General features: G+C 50.1%; 1 protein-coding gene across 4 annotated transcripts in view; it reads left to right on the forward strand.

Moving 5' to 3' along the window:
- Positions 1-24,234, forward strand: part of EMC3 (ER membrane protein complex subunit 3) — a 71,213-nt gene that overhangs the window by 46,806 nt on the left and 173 nt on the right. For all 4 annotated transcript variants that reach the window (XM_040406762.1, XM_040406763.1, XM_040406761.1 and 1 more), the window contains exons 6-8: positions 17,974-18,055; positions 18,171-18,250; positions 24,087-24,169. In XM_040406762.1, the coding sequence (XP_040262696.1) occupies positions 17,974-18,055; positions 18,171-18,250; positions 24,087-24,169 (245 nt within the window). The remainder of the gene's footprint in view (positions 1-17,973; positions 18,056-18,170; positions 18,251-24,086; positions 24,170-24,234) is intronic.

A 24,234-nucleotide genomic window follows, 5' to 3' on the forward strand; every position in this document is an offset into this window, starting at 1 on the left:
TGGGACATCAGCTCTGTGAACCAGGTGCTGAAGAACAGGTCCGGAATGCTGATTGATGGGACACCGGCTAAAGGAACAAGGTGCTGAAGAACCGGTCCGGAATGCTGATTGATGGGACATCAGCTCTGTGAACCAGGTGCTGAAGAACAGGTCCGGAATGCTGATTGATGGGACATCAGCTGAAAGAACCAGGCGCTGAGGAACCGATCCGGAATGCTGATTGATGGGACATCGGCTGAATGAACAAGGTGCTGAGGAACCGGTCCATAATTGTGATTGATAGGACATCAGCTCTGTGAACCAGGTGCTGAAGAACAGGTCCGGAATGCTGATTGATGGGACACCGGCTAAAGGAACAAGGTGCTGAAGAACCGGTCCGGAATGCTGATTGATGGGACATCAGCTGAAAGAACCAGGCGCTGAGGAACCGGTCCGGAATGCTGATTGATGGGACACCGGCTAAAGGAACAAGGTGCTGAAGAACCGGTCCATAATTGTGATTGATGGGACATCAGCTCTGTGAACCAGGTGCTGAAGAACAGGTCCGGAATGCTGATTGATGGGACATCAGCTGAAAGAACCAGGCGCTGAGGAACCGGTCCGGAATGCTGATTGATGGGACACCGGCTAAAGGAACAAGGTGCTGAGGAACCGGTCCATAATTGTGATTGATGGGACATCAGCTCTGTGAACCAGGTGCTGAAGAACAGGTCCGGAATGCTGATTGATGGGACACCGGCTAAAGGAACAAGGTACTGAAGAACCGGTCCAGAATGCTGATTGATGGGACATCAGCTGTGTGAACCAGGTGCTGAGGAACCGGTCCGGAATGCTGATTGATGGGACATCAGCTGTGTGAACCAGGTGCTGAGGAACCGGTCCGGAATGCTGATTGATGGGACATCAGCTCTGTGAACCAGGTGCTGAGGAACCGGTCCGGAATGCTGATTGATGGGACATCAGCTGAATGAACCAGGTGCTGAGGAACCGGTCCGGAATGCTGATTGATGGGACACCGGCTGAGTGAACTAGGCGCTGAAGAACAGGTCCGGAATGCTGATTGATGGGACACCGGCTAAAGGAACAAGGTTCTGAGGAACCGGTCCATAATTGTGATTGATGGGACATCAGCTCTGTGAACCAGGTGCTGAAGAACAGGTCCGGAATGCTGATTGATGGGACACCGGCTAAAGGAACAAGGTGCTGAAGAACCGGTCCAGAATGCTGATTGATGGGACATCAGCTGTGTGAACCAGGTGCTGAGGAACCGGTCCAGAATGCTGATTGATGGGACATCAGCTGTGTGAACCAGGTGCTGAGGAACCGGTCTGGAATGCTGATTGATGGGACATCAGCTGTGTGAACCAGGTGCTGAGGAACCGGTCCGGAATGCTGATTGATGGGACATCAGCTGTGTGAACCAGGTGCTGAGGAATCGGTCCGGAATGCTGATTGATGGGACATCAGCTCTGTGAACCAGGTGCTGAGGAACCGGTCCGGAATGCTGATTGACGAGACACCGGCTAAGTGAACCAGGTGCTGAGGAACCGATACCGAATGCTGATTGATGGGTCTAGGGTTGTTGTCTGCAGCCGTACAGCACCGAGCAGGTGTAGGGACTGCATTTACATCTACGTTCTCATGAAGGAGATGCTGTAAGGCCACAAGAGTAAAAGCATCGGGCGCTACAGGTGGCCCCTGGCGGTAAACATAACAGTCTAAAAGGGTGTGTTGTGCCGTCCAATGACATGGCAGCCGTGACAGTGAAGCCACTGGTATATAGACACCAGTCACATCTGCAGATGACTAGTTCCTGGAACCCCCCCTTCCTCCCGTTTGGATAGGATCAATTTGGTTCCGAACCGTGGACAGGTTCCCTCAGCTGAAATGTCCGCGGCTGCCTCCCTCTTCCTGTGACATCACATCCTCTCCACTTTCCATCCTGATCCGGATATTTCCATGCATGGCGCTATCAGAACTGCTCATGCTGCACCGTACACTCATCCACCGCACTTGTGCGCATCTCTTCCTCATCCGCTGCCGGGTAGTAAGTGAAAGAAACCGTTCTAGCAGAGAAGGTTAAGGATTAGCCAAGTCTCCCATCTTCCACAGGTCTCAGGAACGCTTGTGTTACCCATAATGTCCGGAGAATCCCTTTAATATTCCATATGAGAAGCTGCAAAAAAATCCTATATGGAAGGTCACCTCTACAAGCTCAAACTGCAGACCCTGCAGACCACCCTGACGACCCCATAGAGACTGAGAGGAGGAGTAAATGAGGGGCACCATCCCCTCCCCAGACATGTGCGCTCTTGTGTCACCTCCATCTCCTCATAGATTGTAAGCTCTTGTGTCTTCTCATCTCCTCATAGATTGTAAGCTCTTGTGTCACCTCCATCTCCTCATAGATTGTAAGCTCTTGTGTCTTCTCATCTCCTCATAGATTGTAAGCTCTTGTGTCTCCTCCATCTCCTCATAGATTGTAAGCTCTTGTGTCACCTCCATCTCCTCATAGATTGTAAGCTCTTGTGTCTCCTCCATCTCCTCATAGATTGTAAGCTCTTGTGTCTTCTCATCTCCTCATAGATTGTAAGCTCTTGTGTCACCCCTATCTCCTCATAGATTGTAAGCTCTTGTGTCTCCTCATCTCCTCATAGACTGTAAGCTCTTGTGTCACCTCCATCTCCTCATAGATTGTAAGCTCTTGTGTCTCCTCATCTCCTCATAGACTGTAAGCTCTTGTGTCACCTCCATCTCCTCATAGATTGTAAGCTCTTGTGTAACCTCCATCTCCTCATAGATTGTAAGCTCTTGTGTCTCCTTCATCTCCTCATAGATTGTAAGCTCTTGTGTCTCCTCCATCTCCTCATAGATTGTAAGCTCTTGTGTCTTCTCATCTCCTCATAGATTGTAAGCTCTTGTGTCTCCTCATCTCCTCATAGACTGTAAGCTCTTGTGTCACCTCCATCTCCTCATAGATTGTAAGCTCTTGTGTAACCTCCATCTCCTCATAGATTGTAAGCTCTTGTGTCTCCTTCATCTCCTCATAGATTGTAAGCTCTTGTGTCTCCTCCATCTCCTCATAGACTGTAAGCTCTTGTGTCTCCTCATCTCCTCATAGATTGTAAGCTCTTGTGTCACCCCTATCTCCTCATAGATTGTAAGCTCTTGTGTCTCCTCCATCTCCTCATAGATTGTAAGCTCTTGTGTCTCCTCATCTCCTCATAGATTGTAAGCTCTTGTGTCACCTCCATCTCCTCATAGATTGTAAGCTCTTGTGTCTCCTCATCTCCTCATAGATTGTAAGCTCTTGTGTCTCCTCATCTCCTCATAGATTGTAAGCTCTTGTGTCACCTCCATCTCCTCATAGATTGTAAGCTCTTGTGTAACCTCCATCTCCTCATAGATTGTAAGCTCTTGTGTCTCCTCATCTCCTCATAGATTGTAAGCTCTTGTGTCACCCCTATCTCCTCATAGATTGTAAGCTCTTGTGTCTCCTCCATCTCCTCATAGATTGTAAGCTCTTGTGTAACCTCCATCTCCTCATAGATTGTAAGCTCTTGTGTCACCCCCATCTCCTCATAGATTGTAAGCTCTTGTGTCTCCTCCATCTCCTCATAGATTGTAAGCTCTTGTGTCTCCTCCATCTCCTCATAGATTGTAAGCTCTTGTGTCACCTCCATCTCCTCATAAATTGTAAGCTCTTGTGTCACCTCCATCTCCTCATAGATTGTAAGCTCTTGTGTCTCCTCCATCTCCTCATAGATTGTAAACTCTTGTGTCACCCCTATCTCCTCATAGATTGTAAGCTCTTGTGTCTCCTCATAGATTGTAAGCTCTTGTGACCAGGTCCTCTCTCCTCATAGATTGTAAGCTCTTGTGTCTCCTCATCTCCTCATAGATTGTAAGCTCTTGTGTCACCCCTATCTCCTCATAGATTGTAAGCTCTTGTGTCTCCTCATAGATTGTAAGCTCTTGTGACCAGGTCCTCTCTCCTCATAGATTGTAAGCTCTTGTGTCTCCTCATCTCCTCATAGATTGTAAGCTCTTGTGTCACCTCCATCTCCTCATAGATTGTAAGCTCTTGTGTCTCCTCCATCTCCTCATAGATTGTAAGCTCTTGTGTCTCCTCATCTCCTCATAGATTGTAAGCTCTTGTGTCACCCCTATCTCCTCATAGATTGTAAGCTCTTGTGTCTCCTCCATCTCCTCATAGACTGTAAGCTCTTGTGTCACCTCCATCTCCTCATAGATTGTAAGCTCTTGTGTAACCTCCATCTCCTCATAGATTGTAAGCTCTTGTGTCTCCTCATCTCCTCATAGATTGTAAGCTCTTGTGTCTCCTCATCTCCTCATAGATTGTAAGCTCTTGTGTCTCCTCCATCTCCTCATAGATTGTAAGCTCTTGTGTCACCTCCATCTCCTCATAGACTGTAAGCTCTTGTGTCTCCCCCATCTCCTCATAGATTGTAAGCTCTTGTGTCTCCTCATCTCCTCATAGATTGTAAGCTCTTGTGTCTCCTCCATCTCCTCATAGATTGTAAGCTCTTGTGTCTCCTCCATCTCCTCATAGACTGTAAGCTCTTGTGTCTCCTCCATCTCCTCATAGATTGTAAGCTCTTGTGTCACCTCCATCTCCTCATAGACTGTAAGCTCTTGTGTCTCCCCCATCTCCTCATAGATTGTAAGCTCTTGTGTCTCCTCCATCTCCTCATAGATTGTAAGCTCTTGTGTCTCCTCATAGATTGTAAGCTCTTGTGTCTCCACCATCTCCTCATAGATTGTAAGCTCTTGTGTCACCTCCATCTCCTCATAGATTGTAAGCTCTTGTGTCTCCTCCATCTCCTCATAGATTGTAAGCTCTTGTGTCACCTCCATCTCCTCATAGATTGTAAGCTCTTGTGTCACCCCTATCTCCTCATAGATTGTAAGCTCTTGTGTCTCCTCATAGATTGTAAGCTCTTGTGACCAGGTCCTCTCTCCTCATAGATTGTAAGCTCTTGTGTCTCCTCATCTCCTCATAGATTGTAAGCTCTTGTGTCTCCTCCATCTCCTCATAGATTGTAAGCTCTTGTGTCTCCTCCATCTCCTCATAGATTGTAAGCTCTTGTGTCTCCTCCATCTCCTCATAGATTGTAAGCTCTTGTGTAACCTCCATCTCCTCATAGATTGTAAGCTCTTGTGTCACCCCCATCTCCTCATAGATTGTAAGCTCTTGTGTCTCCCCCGTCTCCTCATAGATTGTAAGCTCTTGTGTCTCCTCCATCTCCTCATAGATTGTAAGCTCTTGTGTCTCCTCCATCTCCTCATAGATTGTAAACTCTTGTGTCACCCCTATCTCCTCATAGATTGTAAGCTCTTGTGTCTCCTCATAGATTGTAAGCTCTTGTGACCAGGTCCTCTCTCCTCATAGATTGTAAGCTCTTGTGTCTCCTCATCTCCTCATAGATTGTAAGCTCTTGTGTCACCCCTATCTCCTCATAGATTGTAAGCTCTTGTGTCTCCTCATAGATTGTAAGCTCTTGTGACCAGGTCCTCTCTCCTCATAGATTGTAAGCTCTTGTGTCTCCTCATCTCCTCATAGATTGTAAGCTCTTGTGTCACCTCCATCTCCTCATAGATTGTAAGCTCTTGTGTCTCCTCCATCTCCTCATAGATTGTAAGCTCTTGTGTCTCCTCATCTCCTCATAGATTGTAAGCTCTTGTGTCACCCCTATCTCCTCATAGATTGTAAGCTCTTGTGTCTCCTCCATCTCCTCATAGACTGTAAGCTCTTGTGTCACCTCCATCTCCTCATAGATTGTAAGCTCTTGTGTAACCTCCATCTCCTCATAGATTGTAAGCTCTTGTGTCTCCTCATCTCCTCATAGATTGTAAGCTCTTGTGTCTCCTCATCTCCTCATAGATTGTAAGCTCTTGTGTCTCCTCCATCTCCTCATAGATTGTAAGCTCTTGTGTCACCTCCATCTCCTCATAGACTGTAAGCTCTTGTGTCTCCCCCATCTCCTCATAGATTGTAAGCTCTTGTGTCTCCTCATCTCCTCATAGATTGTAAGCTCTTGTGTCTCCTCCATCTCCTCATAGATTGTAAGCTCTTGTGTCTCCTCCATCTCCTCATAGACTGTAAGCTCTTGTGTCTCCTCCATCTCCTCATAGATTGTAAGCTCTTGTGTCACCTCCATCTCCTCATAGACTGTAAGCTCTTGTGTCTCCCCCATCTCCTCATAGATTGTAAGCTCTTGTGTCTCCTCCATCTCCTCATAGATTGTAAGCTCTTGTGTCTCCTCATAGATTGTAAGCTCTTGTGTCTCCACCATCTCCTCATAGATTGTAAGCTCTTGTGTCACCTCCATCTCCTCATAGATTGTAAGCTCTTGTGTCTCCTCCATCTCCTCATAGATTGTAAGCTCTTGTGTCTCCACCATCTCCTCATAGATTGTAAGCTCTTGTGTCACCTCCATCTCCTCATAGATTGTAAGCTCTTGTGTCACCCCTATCTCCTCATAGATTGTAAGCTCTTGTGTCTCCTCATAGATTGTAAGCTCTTGTGACCAGGTCCTCTCTCCTCATAGATTGTAAGCTCTTGTGTCTCCTCATCTCCTCATAGATTGTAAGCTCTTGTGTCTCCTCCATCTCCTCATAGATTGTAAGCTCTTGTGTCACCTCCATCTCCTCATAGATTGTAAGCTCTTGTGTCACCTCCGTCTCCTCATAGATTGTAAGCTCTTGTGTCTCCTCCATCTCCTCATAGATTGTAAGCTCTTGTGTCTCCTCCATCTCCTCATAGATTGTAAGCTCTTGTGTCTCCTCCATCTCCTCATAGATTGTAAGCTCTTGTGTCTCCTCATAGATTGTAAGCTCTGGTGTCTCCTCATAGATTGTAAGCTCTTGTGTCTCCCCCATCTCCTCATAGACTGTAAGCTCTTGTGTCACCCCTATCTCCTCATAGATTGTAAGCTCTTGTGTCACCCCTATCTCCTCATAGATTGTAAGCTCTTGTGTCACCCCTATCTCCTCATAGATTGTAAGCTCTTGTGTCACCTCCATCTCCTCATAGATTGTAAGCTCTTGTGTCACCTCCATCTCCTCATAGATTGTAAGCTCTTGTGTCTCCACCATCTCCTCATAGATTGTAAGCTCTTGTGTCACCCCTATCTCCTCATAGATTGTAAGCTCTTGTGTCTCCTCCGTCTCCTCATAGATTGTAAGCTCTTGTGTCTCCTCCATCTCCTCATAGATTGTAAGCTCTTGTGTCACCTCCGTCTCCTCATAGATTGTAAGCTCTTGTGTCTCCTCCATCTCCTCATAGATTGTAAGCTCTTGTGTCTCCACCATCTCCTCATAGATTGTAAGCTCTTGTGTCTCCACCATCTCCTCATAGATTGTAAGCTCTTGTGTCTCCACCATCTCCTCATAGATTGTAAGCTCTTGTGTCACCCCTATCTCCTCATAGATTGTAAGCTCTTGTGTCACCTCCATCTCCTCATAGATTGTAAGCTCTTGTGTCACCCCTATCTCCTCATAGATTGTAAGCTCTTGTGTCACCTCCATCTCCTCATAGATTGTAAGCTCTTGTGTCACCTCCATCTCCTCATAGATTGTAAGCTCTTGTGTCACCCCTATCTCCTCATAGATTGTAAGCTCTTGTGTCACCCCTATCTCCTCATAGATTGTAAGCTCTTGTGTCACCCCTATCTCCTCATAGATTGTAAGCTCTTGTGTCACCTCCGTCTCCTCATAGATTGTAAGCTCTTGTGTCTCCTCCATCTCCTCATAGATTGTAAGCTCTTGTGTCACCTCCATCTCCTCATAGATTGTAAGCTCTTGTGTCTTCTCATCTCCTCATAGATTGTAAGCTCTTGTGTCACCTCCATCTCCTCATAGATTGTAAGCTCTTGTGTCTCCTCATCTCCTCATAGATTGTAAGCTCTTGTGTCACCTCCGTCTCCTCATAGATTGTAAGCTCTTGTGTCACCTCCGTCTCCTCATAGATTGTAAGCTCTTGTGTCTCCTCCGTCTCCTCATAGATTGTAAGCTCTTGTGTCTCCTCCGTCTCCTCATAGATTGTAAGCTCTTGTGTCTCCTTCATCTCCTCATAGATTGTAAGCTCTTGTGTCTCCTCCATCTCCTCATAGATTGTAAGCTCTTGTGTCTCCTCATCTCCTCATAGACTGTAAGCTCTTGTGTCTCCTCCATCTCCTCATAGATTGTAAGCTCTTGTGTCTTCTCATCTCCTCATAGATTGTAAGCTCTTGTGTCTCCTCCATCTCCTCATAGATTGTAAGCTCTTGTGTCTCCTCCATCTCCTCATAAATTGTAAGCTCTTGTGTCTCCTCCGTCTCCTCATAGACTGTAAGCTCTTGTGTCTCCTCATAGATTGTAAGCTCTTGTGACCAGGTCCTCACTCCTCATAGATTGTAAGCTCTTGTGTCTCCTCATAGATTGTAAGCTCTTGTGACCAGGTCCTCACTCCTCATAGATTGTAAGCTCTTGTGTCACCTCCATCTCCTCATAGATTGTAAGCTCTTGTGTCTCCTCCGTCTCCTCATAGATTGTAAGCTCTTGTGTCACCCCTATCTCCTCATAGATTGTAAGCTCTTGTGTCACCTCCATCTCCTCATAGATTGTAAGCTCTTGTGTCTCCTCCGTCTCCTCATAGATTGTAAGCTCTTGTGTCTCCCCCGTCTCCTCATAGATTGTAAGCTCTTGTGTCTCCTCCATCTCCTCATAGATTGTAAGCTCTTGTGTCTCCTCCATCTCCTCATAGATTGTAAGCTCTTGTGTCACCCCTATCTCCTCATAGATTGTAAGCTCTTGTGTCTCCTCATAGACTGTAAGCTCTTGTGTCTCCCCTATCTCCTCATAGATTGTAAGCTCTTGTGTCTCCTCTATCTCCTCATAGATTGTAAGCTCTTGTGACCAGGTCCTCACTCCTCATAGATTGTAAGCTCTTGTGTCACCTCTATCTCCTCATAGACTGTAAGCTCTTGTGTCTCCTCCGTCTCCTCATAGATTGTAAGCTCTTGTGTCACCCCTATCTCCTCATAGATTGTAAGCTCTTGTGTCTCCACCATCTCCTCATAGATTGTAAGCTCTTGTGTCACCCCTATCTCCTCATAGATTGTAAGCTCTTGTGTCTCCTCCATCTCCTCATAGATTGTAAGCTCTTGTGTCTCCTCCGTCTCCTCATAGATTGTAAGCTCTTGTGTCACCCCTATCTCCTCATAGACTGTAAGCTCTTGTGTCTCCTCCGTCTCCTCATAGATTGTAAGCTCTTGTGTCTCCACCATCTCCTCATAGATTGTAAGCTCTTGTGTCTCCTCCATCTCCTCATAGATTGTAAGCTCTTGTGTCTCCTCCATCTCCTCATAGATTGTAAGCTCTTGTGTCTCCTCCGTCTCCTCATAGATTGTAAGCTCTTGTGTCTCCTCCGTCTCCTCATAGACTGTAAGCTCTTGTGTCTCCTTCATCTCCTCATAGATTGTAAGCTCTTGTGTCTCCTCCGTCTCCTCATAGACTGTAAGCTCTTGTGTCTCCTTCATCTCCTCATAGATTGTAAGCTCTTGTGTCTCCTCCATCTCCTCATAGATTGTAAGCTCTTGTGTCACCCCTATCTCCTCATAGATTGTAAGCTCTTGTGTCTCCTCCATCTCCTCATAGATTGTAAGCTCTTGTGTCTCCTCCATCTCCTCATAGATTGTAAGCTCTTGTGTCTCCTCCATCTCCTCATAGATTGTAAGCTCTTGTGTCACCCCTATCTCCTCATAGATTGTAAACTCTTGTGTCACCCCTATCTCCTCATAGATTGTAAGCTCTTGTGTCTCCTCATAGATTGTAAGCTCTTGTGACCAGGTCCTCTCTCCTCATAGATTGTAAGCTCTTGTGTCACCTCCATCTCCTCATAGATTGTAAGCTCTTGTGTCTCCTCCATCTCCTCATAGATTGTAAGCTCTTGTGTCTCCACCATCTCCTCATAGATTGTAAGCTCTTGTGTAACCTACATCTCCTCATAGATTGTAAGCTCTTGTGTCTCCTCCATCTCCTCATAGATTGTAAGCTCTTGTGTCTCCTCATAGATTGTAAGCTCTGGTGTCTTCTCATCTCCTCATAGATTGTAAGCTTTTGTGTCTTCTCATCTCCTCATAGACTGTAAGCTCTTGTGTCTCCTCCATCTCCTCATAGATTGTAAGCTCTTGTGTCTCCTCCATCTCCTCATAGATTGTAAGCTCTTGTGTCTTCTCATCTCCTCATAGATTGTAAGCTCTTGTGTCTCCTCCATCTCCTCATAGATTGTAAGCTCTTGTGTCTTCTCATCTCCTCATAGATTGTAAGCTCTTGTGTCTCCTCCATCTCCTCATAGATTGTAAGCTCTTGTGTCTCCCCATCTCCTCATAGATTGTAAGCTCTTGTGTCACCTCCATCTCCTCATAGATTGTAAGCTCTTGTGTCTCCTCCGTCTCCTCATAGATTGTAAGCTCTTGTGTCTCCTCCATCTCCTCATAGATTGTAAGCTCTTGTGTCTCCTCCATCTCCTCATAGATTGTAAGCTCTTGTGTCACCCCTATCTCCTCATAGATTGTAAGCTCTTGTGTCTCCTCATAGATTGTAAGCTCTTGTGACCAGGTCCTCACTCCTCATAGATTGTAAGCTCTTGTGTCACCTCTATCTCCTCATAGACTGTAAGCTCTTGTGTCTCCTCCGTCTCCTCATAGATTGTAAGCTCTTGTGTCTCCACCATCTCCTCATAGATTGTAAGCTCTTGTGTCTCCTCCATCTCCTCATAGATTGTAAGCTCTTGTGTCTCCTCCATCTCCTCATAGATTGTAAGCTCTTGTGTCTCCTCATCTCCTCATAGATTGTAAGCTCTTGTGTCTCCTCCGTCTCCTCATAGATTGTAAGCTCTTGTGTCACCCCTATCTCCTCATAGATTGTAAGCTCTTGTGTCTCCTCCATCTCCTCATAGATTGTAAGCTCTTGTGTCACCTCCATCTCCTCATAGATTGTAAGCTCTTGTGTCTCCTCCGTCTCCTCATAGACTGTAAGCTCTTGTGTCTCCTCCATCTCCTCATAGATTGTAAGCTCTTGTGTCTCCTCCATCTCCTCATAGATTGTAAGCTCTTGTGACCAGGTCCTCACTCCTCATAGATTGTAAGCTCTTGTGTCACCTCTATCTCCTCATAGACTGTAAGCTCTTGTGTCTCCTCCGTCTCCTCATAGATTGTAAGCTCTTGTGTCTCCTCCATCTCCTCATAGATTGTAAGCTCTTGTGTCTCCTCCATCTCCTCATAGATTGTAAGCTCTTGTGTCACCCCTATCTCCTCATAGACTGTAAGCTCTTGTGTCTCCTCATAGATTGTAAGCTCTTGTGTCTCCTCCGTCTCCTCATAGATTGTAAGCTCTTGTGTCACCCCTATCTCCTCATAGATTGTAAGCTCTTGTGTCTCCTCATCTCCTCATAGATTGTAAGCTCTTGTGTCACCCCTATCTCCTCATAGATTGTAAGCTCTTGTGTCTCCTCCGTCTCCTCATAGACTGTAAGCTCTTGTGTCTCCTTCATCTCCTCATAGATTGTAAGCTCTTGTGTCTCCTCCGTCTCCTCATAGACTGTAAGCTCTTGTGTCTCCTTCATCTCCTCATAGATTGTAAGCTCTTGTGTCTCCTCCATCTCCTCATAGATTGTAAGCTCTTGTGTCACCCCTATCTCCTCATAGATTGTAAGCTCTTGTGTCTCCTCCATCTCCTCATAGATTGTAAGCTCTTGTGTCACCCCTATCTCCTCATAGATTGTAAGCTCTTGTGTCACCTCCATCTCCTCATAGATTGTAAGCTCTTGTGTCTCCTCATCTCCTCATAGATTGTAAGCTCTTGTGTCTCCTCCATCTCCTCATAGATTGTAAGCTCTTGTGTCACCCCTATCTCCTCATAGATTGTAAGCTCTTGTGTCTCCTCTATCTCCTCATCGATTGTAAGCTCTTGTGTCTCCCCATCTCCTCATAGATTGTAAGCTCTTGTGTCACCTCCATCTCCTCATAGATTGTAAGCTCTTGTGTCTCCTCCATCTCCTCATAGATTGTAAGCTCTTGTGTCTCCACCATCTCCTCATAGATTGTAAGCTCTTGTGTAACCTCCATCTCCTCATAGATTGTAAGCTCTTGTGTCTCCTCCATCTCCTCATAGATTGTAAGCTCTTGTGTCTCCTCATAGATTGTAAGCTCTGGTGTCTTCTCATCTCCTCATAGATTGTAAGCTCTTGTGTCTTCTCATCTCCTCATAGATTGTAAGCTCTTGTGTCTCCTCCATCTCCTCATAGATTGTAAGCTCTTGTGTCTCCTCCATCTCCTCATAGATTGTAAGCTCTTGTGTCTTCTCATCTCCTCATAGATTGTAAGCTCTTGTGTCTCCTCCATCTCCTCATAGATTGTAAGCTCTTGTGTCTTCTCATCTCCTCATAGATTGTAAGCTCTTGTGTCACCTCCATCTCCTCATAGATTGTAAGCTCTTGTGTCTCCCCATCTCCTCATAGATTGTAAGCTCTTGTGTCACCTCCATCTCCTCATAGATTGTAAGCTCTTGTGTCTTCTCATCTCCTCATAGATTGTAAGCTCTTGTGTCTTCTCATCTCCTCATAGATTGTAAGCTCTTGTGTCTCCTCCATCTCCTCATAGATTGTAAGCTCTTGTGTCACCTCCATCTCCTCATAGATTGTAAGCTCTTGTGTCACCTCTATCTCCTCATAGATTGTAAGCTCTTGTGTCTCCTCATCTCCTCATAGATTGTAAGCTCTTGTGTCTCCTCCGTCTCCTCATAGATTGTAAGCTCTTGTGTCACCTCTATCTCCTCATAGATTGTAAGCTCTTGTGTCTTCTCATCTCCTCATAGATTGTAAGCTCTTGTGTCTTCTCATCTCCTCATAGATTGTAAGCTCTTGTGTCTCCACCATCTCCTCATAGATTGTAAGCTCTTGTGTCTCCTCCATCTCCTCATAGATTGTAAGCTCTTGTGTCTCCTCATCTCCTCATAGACTGTAAGCTCTTGTGTCACCTCCATCTCCTCATAGATTGTAAGCTCTTGTGTCACCTCCGTCTCCTCATAGATTGTAAGCTCTTGTGTCTCCTCCATCTCCTCATAGATTGTAAGCTCTTGTGTCTCCTTCATCTCCTCATAGATTGTAAGCTCTTGTGTCTCCTCCGTCTCCTCATAGACTGTAAGCTCTTGTGTCTCCTTCATCTCCTCATAGATTGTAAGCTCTTGTGTCTCCTCATCTCCTCATAGATTGTAAGCTCTTGTGTCTCCTCCGTCTCCTCATAGATTGTAAGCTCTTGTGTCACCTCTATCTCCTCATAGATTGTAAGCTCTTGTGTCTTCTCATCTCCTCATAGATTGTAAGCTCTTGTGTCTTCTCATCTCCTCATAGATTGTAAGCTCTTGTGTCTCCACCATCTCCTCATAGATTGTAAGCTCTTGTGTCTCCTCCATCTCCTCATAGATTGTAAGCTCTTGTGTCTCCTCATCTCCTCATAGACTGTAAGCTCTTGTGTCACCTCCATCTCCTCATAGATTGTAAGCTCTTGTGTCACCTCCGTCTCCTCATAGATTGTAAGCTCTTGTGTCTCCTCCATCTCCTCATAGATTGTAAGCTCTTGTGTCTCCTTCATCTCCTCATAGATTGTAAGCTCTTGTGTCTCCTCCGTCTCCTCATAGACTGTAAGCTCTTGTGTCTCCTTCATCTCCTCATAGATTGTAAGCTCTTGTGTCTCCTCCATCTCCTCATAGATTGTAAGCTCTTGTGTCTCCTCCATCTCCTCATAGATTGTAAGCTCTTGTGTCTCCTTCATCTCCTCATAGATTGTAAGCTCTTGTGTCTCCTCCATCTCCTCATAGATTGTAAGCTCTTGTGTCACCCCTATCTCCTCATAGACTGTAAGCTCTTGTGTCTCCTCATAGATTGTAAGCTCTTGTGACCAGGTCCTCACTCCTCATAGATTGTAAGCTCTTGTGTCACCTCTATCTCCTCATAGACTGTAAGCTCTTGTGTCTCCTCCGTCTCCTCATAGATTGTAAGCTCTTGTGTCTCCTCCATCTCCTCATAGATTGTAAGCTCTTGTGTCTCCACCATCTCCTCATAGATTGTAAGCTCTTGTGTCTCCTCCATCTCCTCATAGATTGTAAGCTCTTGTGTCTCCTCCATCTCCTCATAGATTGTAAGCTCTTGTGTCTCCTCCGTCTCCTCATAGATTGTAAGCTCTTGTGTCACCCCTATCTCCTCATAGACTGTAAGCTCTTGTGTCTCCTCCGTCTCCTCATAGACTGTAAGCTCTTGTGTCTCCTTCATCTCCTCATAGATTGTAAGCTCTTGTGTCTCCTCCGTCTCCTCATAGACTGTAAGCTCTTGTGTCTCCTTCATCTCCTCATAGATTGTAAGCTCTTGTGTCTCCTCCATCTCCTCATAGATTGTAAGCTCTTGTGTCACCCCTATCTCCTCATAGATTGTAAGCTCTTGTGTCTCCTCCATCTCCTCATAGATTGTAAGCTCTTGTGTCTCCTCCATCTCCTCATAGATTGTAAGCTCTTGTGTCTCCCCATCTCCTCATAGATTGTAAGCTCTTGTGTCACCTCCATCTCCTCATAGATTGTAAGCTCTTGTGTCTCCTCCATCTCCTCATAGATTGTAAGCTCTTGTGTCTTCTCATCTCCTCATAGATTGTAAGCTCTTGTGTCTCCTCCGTCTCCTCATAGATTGTAAGCTCTTGTGTCTCCTCCATCTCCTCATAGATTGTAAGCTCTTGTGTCTCCTCATAGATTGTAAGCTCTGGTGTCTTCTCATCTCCTCATAGATTGTAAGCTCTTGTGTCTTCTCATCTCCTCATAGACTGTAAGCTCTTGTGTCTCCTCCATCTCCTCATAGATTGTAAGCTCTTGTGTCTCCTCCATCTCCTCATAGATTGTAAGCTCTTGTGTCTCCTCCATCTCCTCATAGATTGTAAGCTCTTGTGTCTTCTCATCTCCTCATAGATTGTAAGCTCTTGTGTCTCCTCCATCTCCTCATAGATTGTAAGCTCTTGTGTCTTCTCATCTCCTCATAGATTGTAAGCTCTTGTGTCACCTCCATCTCCTCATAGATTGTAAGCTCTTGTGTCTCCCCATCTCCTCATAGATTGTAAGCTCTTGTGTCACCTCCATCTCCTCATAGATTGTAAGCTCTTGTGTCTTCTCATCTCCTCATAGATTGTAAGCTCTTGTGTCTTCTCATCTCCTCATAGACTGTAAGCTCTTGTGTCTCCTCCATCTCCTCATAGATTGTAAGCTCTTGTGTCACCTCCATCTCCTCATAGATTGTAAGCTCTTGTGTCACCTCTATCTCCTCATAGATTGTAAGCTCTTGTGTCTCCTCATCTCCTCATAGATTGTAAGCTCTTGTGTCTCCTCCGTCTCCTCATAGATTGTAAGCTCTTGTGTCACCCCTATCTCCTCATAGACTGTAAGCTCTTGTGTCTCCTCATCTCCTCATAGATTGTAAGCTCTTGTGTCACCCCTATCTCCTCATAGATTGTAAGCTCTTGTGTCTTCTCATCTCCTCATAGATTGTAAGCTCTTGTGTCTTCTCATCTCCTCATAGATTGTAAGCTCTTGTGTCTCCACCATCTCCTCATAGATTGTAAGCTCTTGTGTCTCCTCCATCTCCTCATAGATTGTAAGCTCTTGTGTCTCCTCATCTCCTCATAGACTGTAAGCTCTTGTGTCACCTCCATCTCCTCATAGATTGTAAGCTCTTGTGTCACCTCCGTCTCCTCATAGATTGTAAGCTCTTGTGTCTCCTCCATCTCCTCATAGATTGTAAGCTCTTGTGTCTCCTTCATCTCCTCATAGATTGTAAGCTCTTGTGTCTCCTCCGTCTCCTCATAGACTGTAAGCTCTTGTGTCTCCTTCATCTCCTCATAGATTGTAAGCTCTTGTGTCTCCTCCATCTCCTCATAGATTGTAAGCTCTTGTGTCTCCTCCATCTCCTCATAGATTGTAAGCTCTTGTGTCTCCTTCATCTCCTCATAGATTGTAAGCTCTTGTGTCTCCTCCATCTCCTCATAGATTGTAAGCTCTTGTGTCTTCTCATCTCCTCATAGATTGTAAGCTCTTGTGTCACCTCCATCTCCTCATAGATTGTAAGCTCTTGTGTCTCCCCATCTCCTCATAGATTGTAAGCTCTTGTGTCACCTCCATCTCCTCATAGACTGTAAGCTCTTGTGTCTCCTCCATCTCCTCATAGATTGTAAGCTCTTGTGTCTTCTCATCTCCTCATAGACTGTAAGCTCTTGTGTCTCCTCCATCTCCTCATAGATTGTAAGCTCTTGTGTCACCTCTATCTCCTCATAGATTGTAAGCTCTTGTGTCTCCCTATCTCCTCATAGATTGTAAGCTCTTGTGTCACCCCTATCTCCTCATAGATTGTAAGCTCTTGTGTCTTCTCATCTCCTCATAGATTGTAAGCTCTTGTGTCTTCTCATCTCCTCATAGATTGTAAGCTCTTGTGTCTCCACCATCTCCTCATAGATTGTAAGCTCTTGTGTCTCCACCATCTCCTCATAGATTGTAAGCTCTTGTGTCTCCACCATCTCCTCATAGACTGTAAGCTCTTGTGTCTCCTCCATCTCCTCATAGATTGTAAGCTCTTGTGTCACCTCCGTCTCCTCATAGATTGTAAGCTCTTGTGTCTCCTCATCTCCTCATAGATTGTAAGCTCTTGTGTCACCTCCATCTCCTCATAGATTGTAAGCTCTTGTGTCACCTCTATCTCCTCATAGATTGTAAGCTCTTGTGTCTCCCTATCTCCTCATAGATTGTAAGCTCTTGTGTCACCCCTATCTCCTCATAGATTGTAAGCTCTTGTGTCTTCTCATCTCCTCATAGATTGTAAGCTCTTGTGTCTTCTCATCTCCTCATAGATTGTAAGCTCTTGTGTCTCCACCATCTCCTCATAGATTGTAAGCTCTTGTGTCTCCACCATCTCCTCATAGATTGTAAGCTCTTGTGTCTCCTCCATCTCCTCATAGATTGTAAGCTCTTGTGTCTCCTCATCTCCTCATAGACTGTAAGCTCTTGTGTCTCCTCATCTCCTCATAGACTGTAAGCTCTTGTGTCACCTCCATCTCCTCATAGATTGTAAGCTCTTGTGTCACCTCCGTCTCCTCATAGATTGTAAGCTCTTGTGTCTCCTCCATCTCCTCATAGATTGTAAGCTCTTGTGTCTCCTTCATCTCCTCATAGATTGTAAGCTCTTGTGTCACCCCTATCTCCTCATAGACTGTAAGCTCTTGTGTCTCCTCCGTCTCCTCATAGACTGTAAGCTCTTGTGTCTCCTTCATCTCCTCATAGATTGTAAGCTCTTGTGTCTCCTCCATCTCCTCATAAATTGTAAGCTCTTGTGTCTCCTTCATCTCCTCATAGATTGTAAGCTCTTGTGTCTCCTCCATCTCCTCATAGATTGTAAGCTCTTGTGTCACCTCCATCTCCTCATAGATTGTAAGCTCTTGTGTCTCCTCCATCTCCTCATAGATTGTAAGCTCTTGTGTCACCCCTATCTCCTCATAGATTGTAAGCTCCTGTGATCAGGTCCTTGCTCCTCATAGATTGTAAGCTCCTGTGATCAGGTCCTTGCTCCTCATAGATTGTAAGCTCTTGTGTCTCCTCCGTCTCCTCATAGATTGTAAGCTCTTGTGTCTTCTCATCTCCTCATAGATTGTAAGCTCTTGTGTCTCCTCATAGACTGTAAGCTCTTATGTCTCCTCATAGATTGTAAGCTCCTGTGATCAGGTCCTTGCTCCTCATAGACTGTAAGCCTCTGGGGAATGTTTGGCGCCGTGTGATTAGTTTTACAGTGGTTGCTGCTGATGCCTTCAGACCGGTCACCATCATGAGCTGTGATTGGATGATGGCTTGCTATCACTGTAGTGTGATTGGCTCGTTCTCTGTGTCTTTCAGCTAAAGTTCCCTTCCCCCTGACGCTTCGCTTCAAGCCCATGTTACAGCAGGGGATTGAGCTGCTCTCGTTGGACGCCTCCTGGTAAGAGACTTGGGAACAGTGCAGGGAATTCCATAAATTCGGAGTGCTCCTCCCGCCAGGTGATGCCGCCTTGGCGGGCGATTTCCTGCTGCTCAGCGCTCTCCTCTCTCTGCAGGGTCAGCTCAGCCTCCTGGTACTTCCTCAATGTGTTTGGCCTGAGGAGCATCTACTCTCTGATCCTGGGGCAGGACAATGGTAAGTAGCACCTACCTGTCCCCTCGCTTATCCGTCTGATTGTCTCGTCGAAATCCGCTCCCCATGGCGGCTCAGAATGGCCTGAAATAAACGGAGGCGTTACGTTATATTCAGGACCCTAGACCCCAATATTTAAAGCTTAAACTGGTCCTTTCTTGTCCGCGGACCCCTCCCCCGCAGATGCAGCATGTCCGCTCCTCCGGTATCTTCCTGAGCTCATGTCCGCGGACCCCTCCCCCCGCAGATGCAGCATGTCCGCTCCTCCGGTATCTTCCTGAGCTCATGTCCGCGGACCCCTCCCCCCGCAGATGCAGCATGTCCGCTCCTCCGGTATCTTCCTGATCTCATGTCCGCGGACCCCTCCCCCGCAGATGCAGCATGTCCGCTCCTCCGGTATCTTCCTGAGCTCATGTCTGCGGACCCCTCCCCCGCAGATGCAGCATGTCCGCTCCTCCGGTATCTTCCTGAGCTCATGTCCGCGGACCCCTCCCCCGCAGATGCAGCATGTCCGCTCCTCCGGTATCTTCCTGATCTCATGTCCGCGGACCCCTCCCCCGCAGATGCAGCATGTCCGCTCCTCCGGTATCTTCCTGAGCTCATGTCCACGGACCCCTCCCCCGCAGATGCAGCATGTCCGCTCCTCCGGTATCTTCCGGAGCTCATGTCCGCGGACCCCTCCCCCGCAGATGCAGCATGTCCGCTCCTCCGGTATCTTCCTGATCTCATGTCTGCGGACCCCTCCCCCGCAGATGCAGCATGTCCGCTCCTCCGGTATCTTCCTGAGCTCATGTCCGCGGACCCCTCCCCCGCAGATGCAGCATGTCCGCTCCTCCGGTATCTTCCTGATCTCATGTCCGCGGACCCCTCCCCCGCAGATGCAGCATGTCCGCTCCTCCGGTATCTTCCTGAGCTCATGTCCGCGGACCCCTCCCCCGCAGATGCAGCATGTCCGCTCCTCCGGTATCTTCCGGAGCTCATGTCCGCGGACCCCTCCCCCGCAGATGCAGCATGTCCGCTCCTCCGGTATCTTCCGGAGCTCATGTCCGCGGACCCCTCCCCCGCAGATGCAGCATGTCCGCTCCTCCGGTATCTTCCTGAGCTCATGTCCGCGGACCCCTCCCCCGCAGATGCAGCATGTCCGCTCCTCCGGTATCTTCCTGAGCTCATGTCCGCGGACCCCTCCCCCGCAGATGCAGCATGTCCGCTCCTCCGGTATCTTCCTGAGCTCATGTCCGCGGACCCCTCCCCCGCAGATGCAGCATGTCCGCTCCTCCGGTATCTTCCTGATCTCATGTCTGCGGACCCCTCCCCCGCAGATGCAGCATGTCCGCTCCTCCGGTATCTTCCTGAGCTCATGTCCGCGGACCCCTCCTCCGCAGATGCAGCATGTCCGCTCCTCTGGTATCTTCCTGATCTCATGTCCGCGGACCCCTCCCCCGCAGATGCAGCATGTCCGCTCCTCCGGTATCTTCCTGAGCTCATGTCCGCGGACCCCTCCCCCGCAGATGCAGCATGTCCGCTCCTCCGGTATCTTCCTGATCTCATGTCCGCGGACCCCTCCCCCGCAGATGCAGCATGTCCGCTCCTCCGGTATCTTCCTGAGCTCATGTCCGCGGACCCCTCCCCCGCAGATGCAGCATGTCCGCTCCTCCGGTATCTTCCTGATCTCATGTCCGCGGACCCCTCCCCCGCAGATGCAGCATGTCCGCTCCTCCGGTATCTTCCTGATCTCATGTCCGCGGACCCCTCCCCCGCAGATGCAGCATGTCCGCTCCTCCGGTATCTTCCTGATCTCATGTCCGCGGACCCCTCCCCCCGCAGATGCAGCATGTCCGCTCCTCCGGTATCTTCCTGAGCTCATGTCCGCGGACCCCTCCCCCCGCAGATGCAGCATGTCCGCTCCTCCGGTATCTTCCTGATCTCATGTCCGCGGACCCCTCCCCCCGCATATGCAGCATGTCCGCTCCTCCGGTATCTTCCTGATCTCATGTCCGCGGACCCCTCCCCCCGCAGATGCAGCATGTCCGCTCCTCCGGTATCTTCCTGAGCTCATGTCCGCGGACCCCTCCCCCCGCAGATGCAGCATGTCCGCTCCTCTGGTATCTTCCTGATCTCATGTCCGCGGACCCCTCCCCCCGCAGATGCAGCATGTCCGCTCCTCCGGTATCTTCCGGAGCTCATGTCTGTGGACCCCTCCCCCGCAGATGCAGCATGTCCGCTCCTCCGGTATCTTCCTGAGCTCATGTCTGCGGACCCCTCCCCCGCAGATGCAGCATGTCCGCTCCTCCGGTATCTTCCTGAGCTCATGTCCGCGGACCCCTCCCCCGCAGATGCAGCATGTCCGCTCCTCCGGTATCTTCCTGATCTCATGTCCGCGGACCCCTCCCCCCGCAGATGCAGCATGTCCGCTCCTCCGGTATCTTCCTGATCTCATGTCCGCGGACCCCTCCCCCCGCAGATGCAGCATGTCCGCTCCTCCGGTATCTTCCTGAGCTCATGTCCGCGGACCCCTCCCCCGCAGATGCAGCATGTCCGCTCCTCCGGTATCTTCCTGATCTCATGTCCGCGGACCCCTCCCCCGCAGATGCAGCATGTCCGCTCCTCCGGTATCTTCCTGAGCTCATGTCCGCGGACCCCTCCCCCGCAGATGCAGCATGTCCGCTCCTCCGGTATCTTCCGGAGCTCATGTCTGCGGACCCCTCCCCCGCAGATGCAGCATGTCCGCTCCTCCGGTATCTTCCTGAGCTCATGTCCGCGGACCCCTCCCCCGCAGATGCAGCATGTCCGCTCCTCCGGTATCTTCCTGATCTCATGTCCGCGGACCCCTCCCCCGCAGATGCAGCATGTCCCCTCCTCCGGTATCTTCCTGATCTCATGTCCGCGGACCCCTCCCCCGCAGATGCAGCATGTCCGCTCCTCCGGTATCTTCCTGATCTCATGTCCGCGGACCCCTCCCCCGCAGATGCAGCATGTCCGCTCCTCCGGTATCTTCCTGATCTCATGTCCGCGGACCCCTCCCCCGCAGATGCAGCATGTCCGCTCCTCCGGTATCTTCCTGAGCTCATGTCCGCGGACCCCTCCCCCCGCAGATGCAGCATGTCCGCTCCTCCGGTATCTTCCGGAGCTCATGTCCGCGGACCCCTCCCCCGCAGATGCAGCATGTCCGCTCCTCCGGTATCTTCCTGATCTCATGTCCGCGGACCCCTCCCCCGCAGATGCAGCATGTCCGCCCCTCCGGTATCTTCCTGAGCTCATGTCCGCGGACCCCTCCCCCGCAGATGCAGCATGTCCGCTCCTCCGGTATCTTCCTGAGCTCATGTCTGCGGACCCCTCCCCCGCAGATGCAGCATGTCCGCTCCTCCGGTATCTTCCGGAGCTCATGTCCGCGGACCCCTCCCCCGCAGATGCAGCATGTCCGCTCCTCCGGTATCTTCCTGATCTCATGTCCGCGGACCCCTCCCCCGCAGATGCAGCATGTCCGCTCCTCCGGTATCTTCCTGATCTCATGTCCGCGGACCCCTCCCCCGCAGATGCAGCATGTCCGCTCCTCCGGTATCTTCCTGAGCTCATGTCCGCGGACCCCTCCCCCGCAGATGCAGCATGTCCGCTCCTCCGGTATCTTCCTGAGCTCATGTCTGCGGACCCCTCCCCCGCAGATGCAGCATGTCCGCTCCTCCGGTATCTTCCTGAGCTCATGTCCGCGGACCCCTCCCCCGCAGATGCAGCATGTCCGCTCCTCCGGTATCTTCCTGATCTCATGTCCGCGGACCCCTCCCCCCGCAGATGCAGCATGTCCGCTCCTCCGGTATCTTCCTGAGCTCATGTCCGCGGACCCCTCCCCCGCAGATGCAGCATGTCCGCTCCTCCGGTATCTTCCGGAGCTCATGTCCGCGGACCCCTCCCCCGCAGATGCAGCATGTCCGCTCCTCCGGTATCTTCCTGAGCTCATGTCCGCGGACCCCTCCCCCGCAGATGCAGCATGTCCGCTCCTCTGGTATCTTCCTGAGCTCATGTCCGCGGACCCCTCCCCCGCAGATGCAGCATGTCCGCTCCTCCGGTATCTTCCTGAGCTCATGTCCGCGGACCCCTCCCCCGCAGATGCAGCATGTCCGCTCCTCCGGTATCTTCCTGAGCTCATGTCCGCGGACCCCTCCCCCGCAGATGCAGCATGTCCGCTCCTCCGGTATCTTCCTGAGCTCATGTCCGCGGACCCCTCCCCCCGCAGATGCAGCATGTCCGCTCCTCCGGTATCTTCCTGATCTCATGTCCGCGGACCCCTCCCCCGCAGATGCAGCATGTCCGCTCCTCCGGTATCTTCCTGAGCTCATGTCCGCGGACCCCTCCCCCCGCAGATGCAGCATGTCCGCTCCTCCGGTATCTTCCGGAGCTCATGTCCGCGGACCCCTCCCCCGCAGATGCAGCATGTCCGCTCCTCCGGTATCTTCCGGAGCTCATGTCCGCGGACCCCTCCCCCCGCAGATGCAGCATGTCCGCTCCTCCGGTATCTTCCTGAACTCATGTCCGCGGACCCCTCCCCCGCAGATGCAGCATGTCCGCTCCTCCGGTATCTTCCGGAGCTCATGTCCGCGGACCCCTCCCCCGCAGATGCAGCATGTCCGCTCCTCCGGTATCTTCCGGAGCTCATGTCCGCGGACCCCTCCCCCCGCAGATGCAGCATGTCCGCTCCTCCGGTATCTTCCGAGCTCATGTCCGCGGACCCCTCCCCCCGCAGATGCAGCATGTCCGCTCCTCCGGTATCTTCCGGAGCTCATGTCCGCGGACCCCTCCCCCGCAGATGCAGCATGTCCGCTCCTCCGGTATCTTCCGGAGCTCATGTCCGCGGACCCCTCCCCCCGCAGATGCAGCATGTCCGCTCCTCCGGTATCTTCCGGAGCTCATGTCCGCGGACCCCTCCCCCCGCAGATGCAGCATGTCCGCTCCTCCGGTATCTTCCGGAGCTCATGTCCGCGGACCCCTCCCCCGCAGATGCAGCATGTCCGCTCCTCCGGTATCTTCCTGAGCTCATGTCCGCGGACCCCTCCCCCGCAGATGCAGCATGTCCGCTCCTCCGGTATCTTCCTGAGCTCATGTCTGCGGACCCCTCCGCCGCAGATGCAGCATGTCCGCTCCTCCGGTATCTTCCTGAGCTCATGTCCGCGGACCCCTCCCCCGCAGATGCAGCATGTCCGCTCCTCCGGTATCTTCCTGAGCTCATGTCCGCGGACCTCTCCCCCGCAGATGCAGCATGTCCGCTCCTCCGGTATCTTCCTGAGCTCATGTCCGCGGACCTCTCCCCCGCAGATGCAGCATGTCCGCTCCTCCGGTATCTTCCTGATCTCATGTCCGCGGACCCCTCCCCCGCAGATGCAGCATGTCCGCTCCTCCGGTATCTTCCTGATCTCATGTCCGCGGACCCCTCCCCCGCAGATGCAGCATGTCCGCTCCTCCGGTATCTTCCTGATCTCATGTCCGCGGACCCCTCCCCCGCAGATGCAGCATGTCCGCTCCTCCGGTATCTTCCTGATCTCATGTCTGCGGACCCCTCCCCCGCAGATGCAGCATGTCCGCTCCTCCGGTATCTTCCTGAGCTCATGTCCGCAGACCCCTCCCCCCGCAGATGCAGCATGTCCGCTCCTCCGGTATCTTCCTGAGCTCATGTCCGCGGACCCCTCCCCCCGCAGATGCAGCATGTCCGCTCCTCCGGTATCTTCCGAGCTCATGTCCGCGGACCCCTCATCCTCGGTCTGGTCGACACGTGGGGCACAGCAGATGCAGTATGACTAGACGCAGCACATGTCCAGTACTGGTTTAGTGACCAGTGTCTTTCTTGTCCCAGCTGCAGACCAGTCGCGCGTCATGCAGGAGCAGATGACGGGCGCGGCGATGGCGATGCCCGCTGACCCCAACAAGGCATTCAAGGTGAGTGGCGCCATTGCCGTGGGCCTCACAATGATGCAGCGGAGAGAGGACCCTCATTGTTTTCT

Source organism: Bufo bufo, chromosome 9 (assembly GCF_905171765.1).
Source record: "Bufo bufo chromosome 9, aBufBuf1.1, whole genome shotgun sequence".
In the NCBI taxonomy this organism is placed as follows: domain Eukaryota; kingdom Metazoa; phylum Chordata; class Amphibia; order Anura; family Bufonidae; genus Bufo; species Bufo bufo.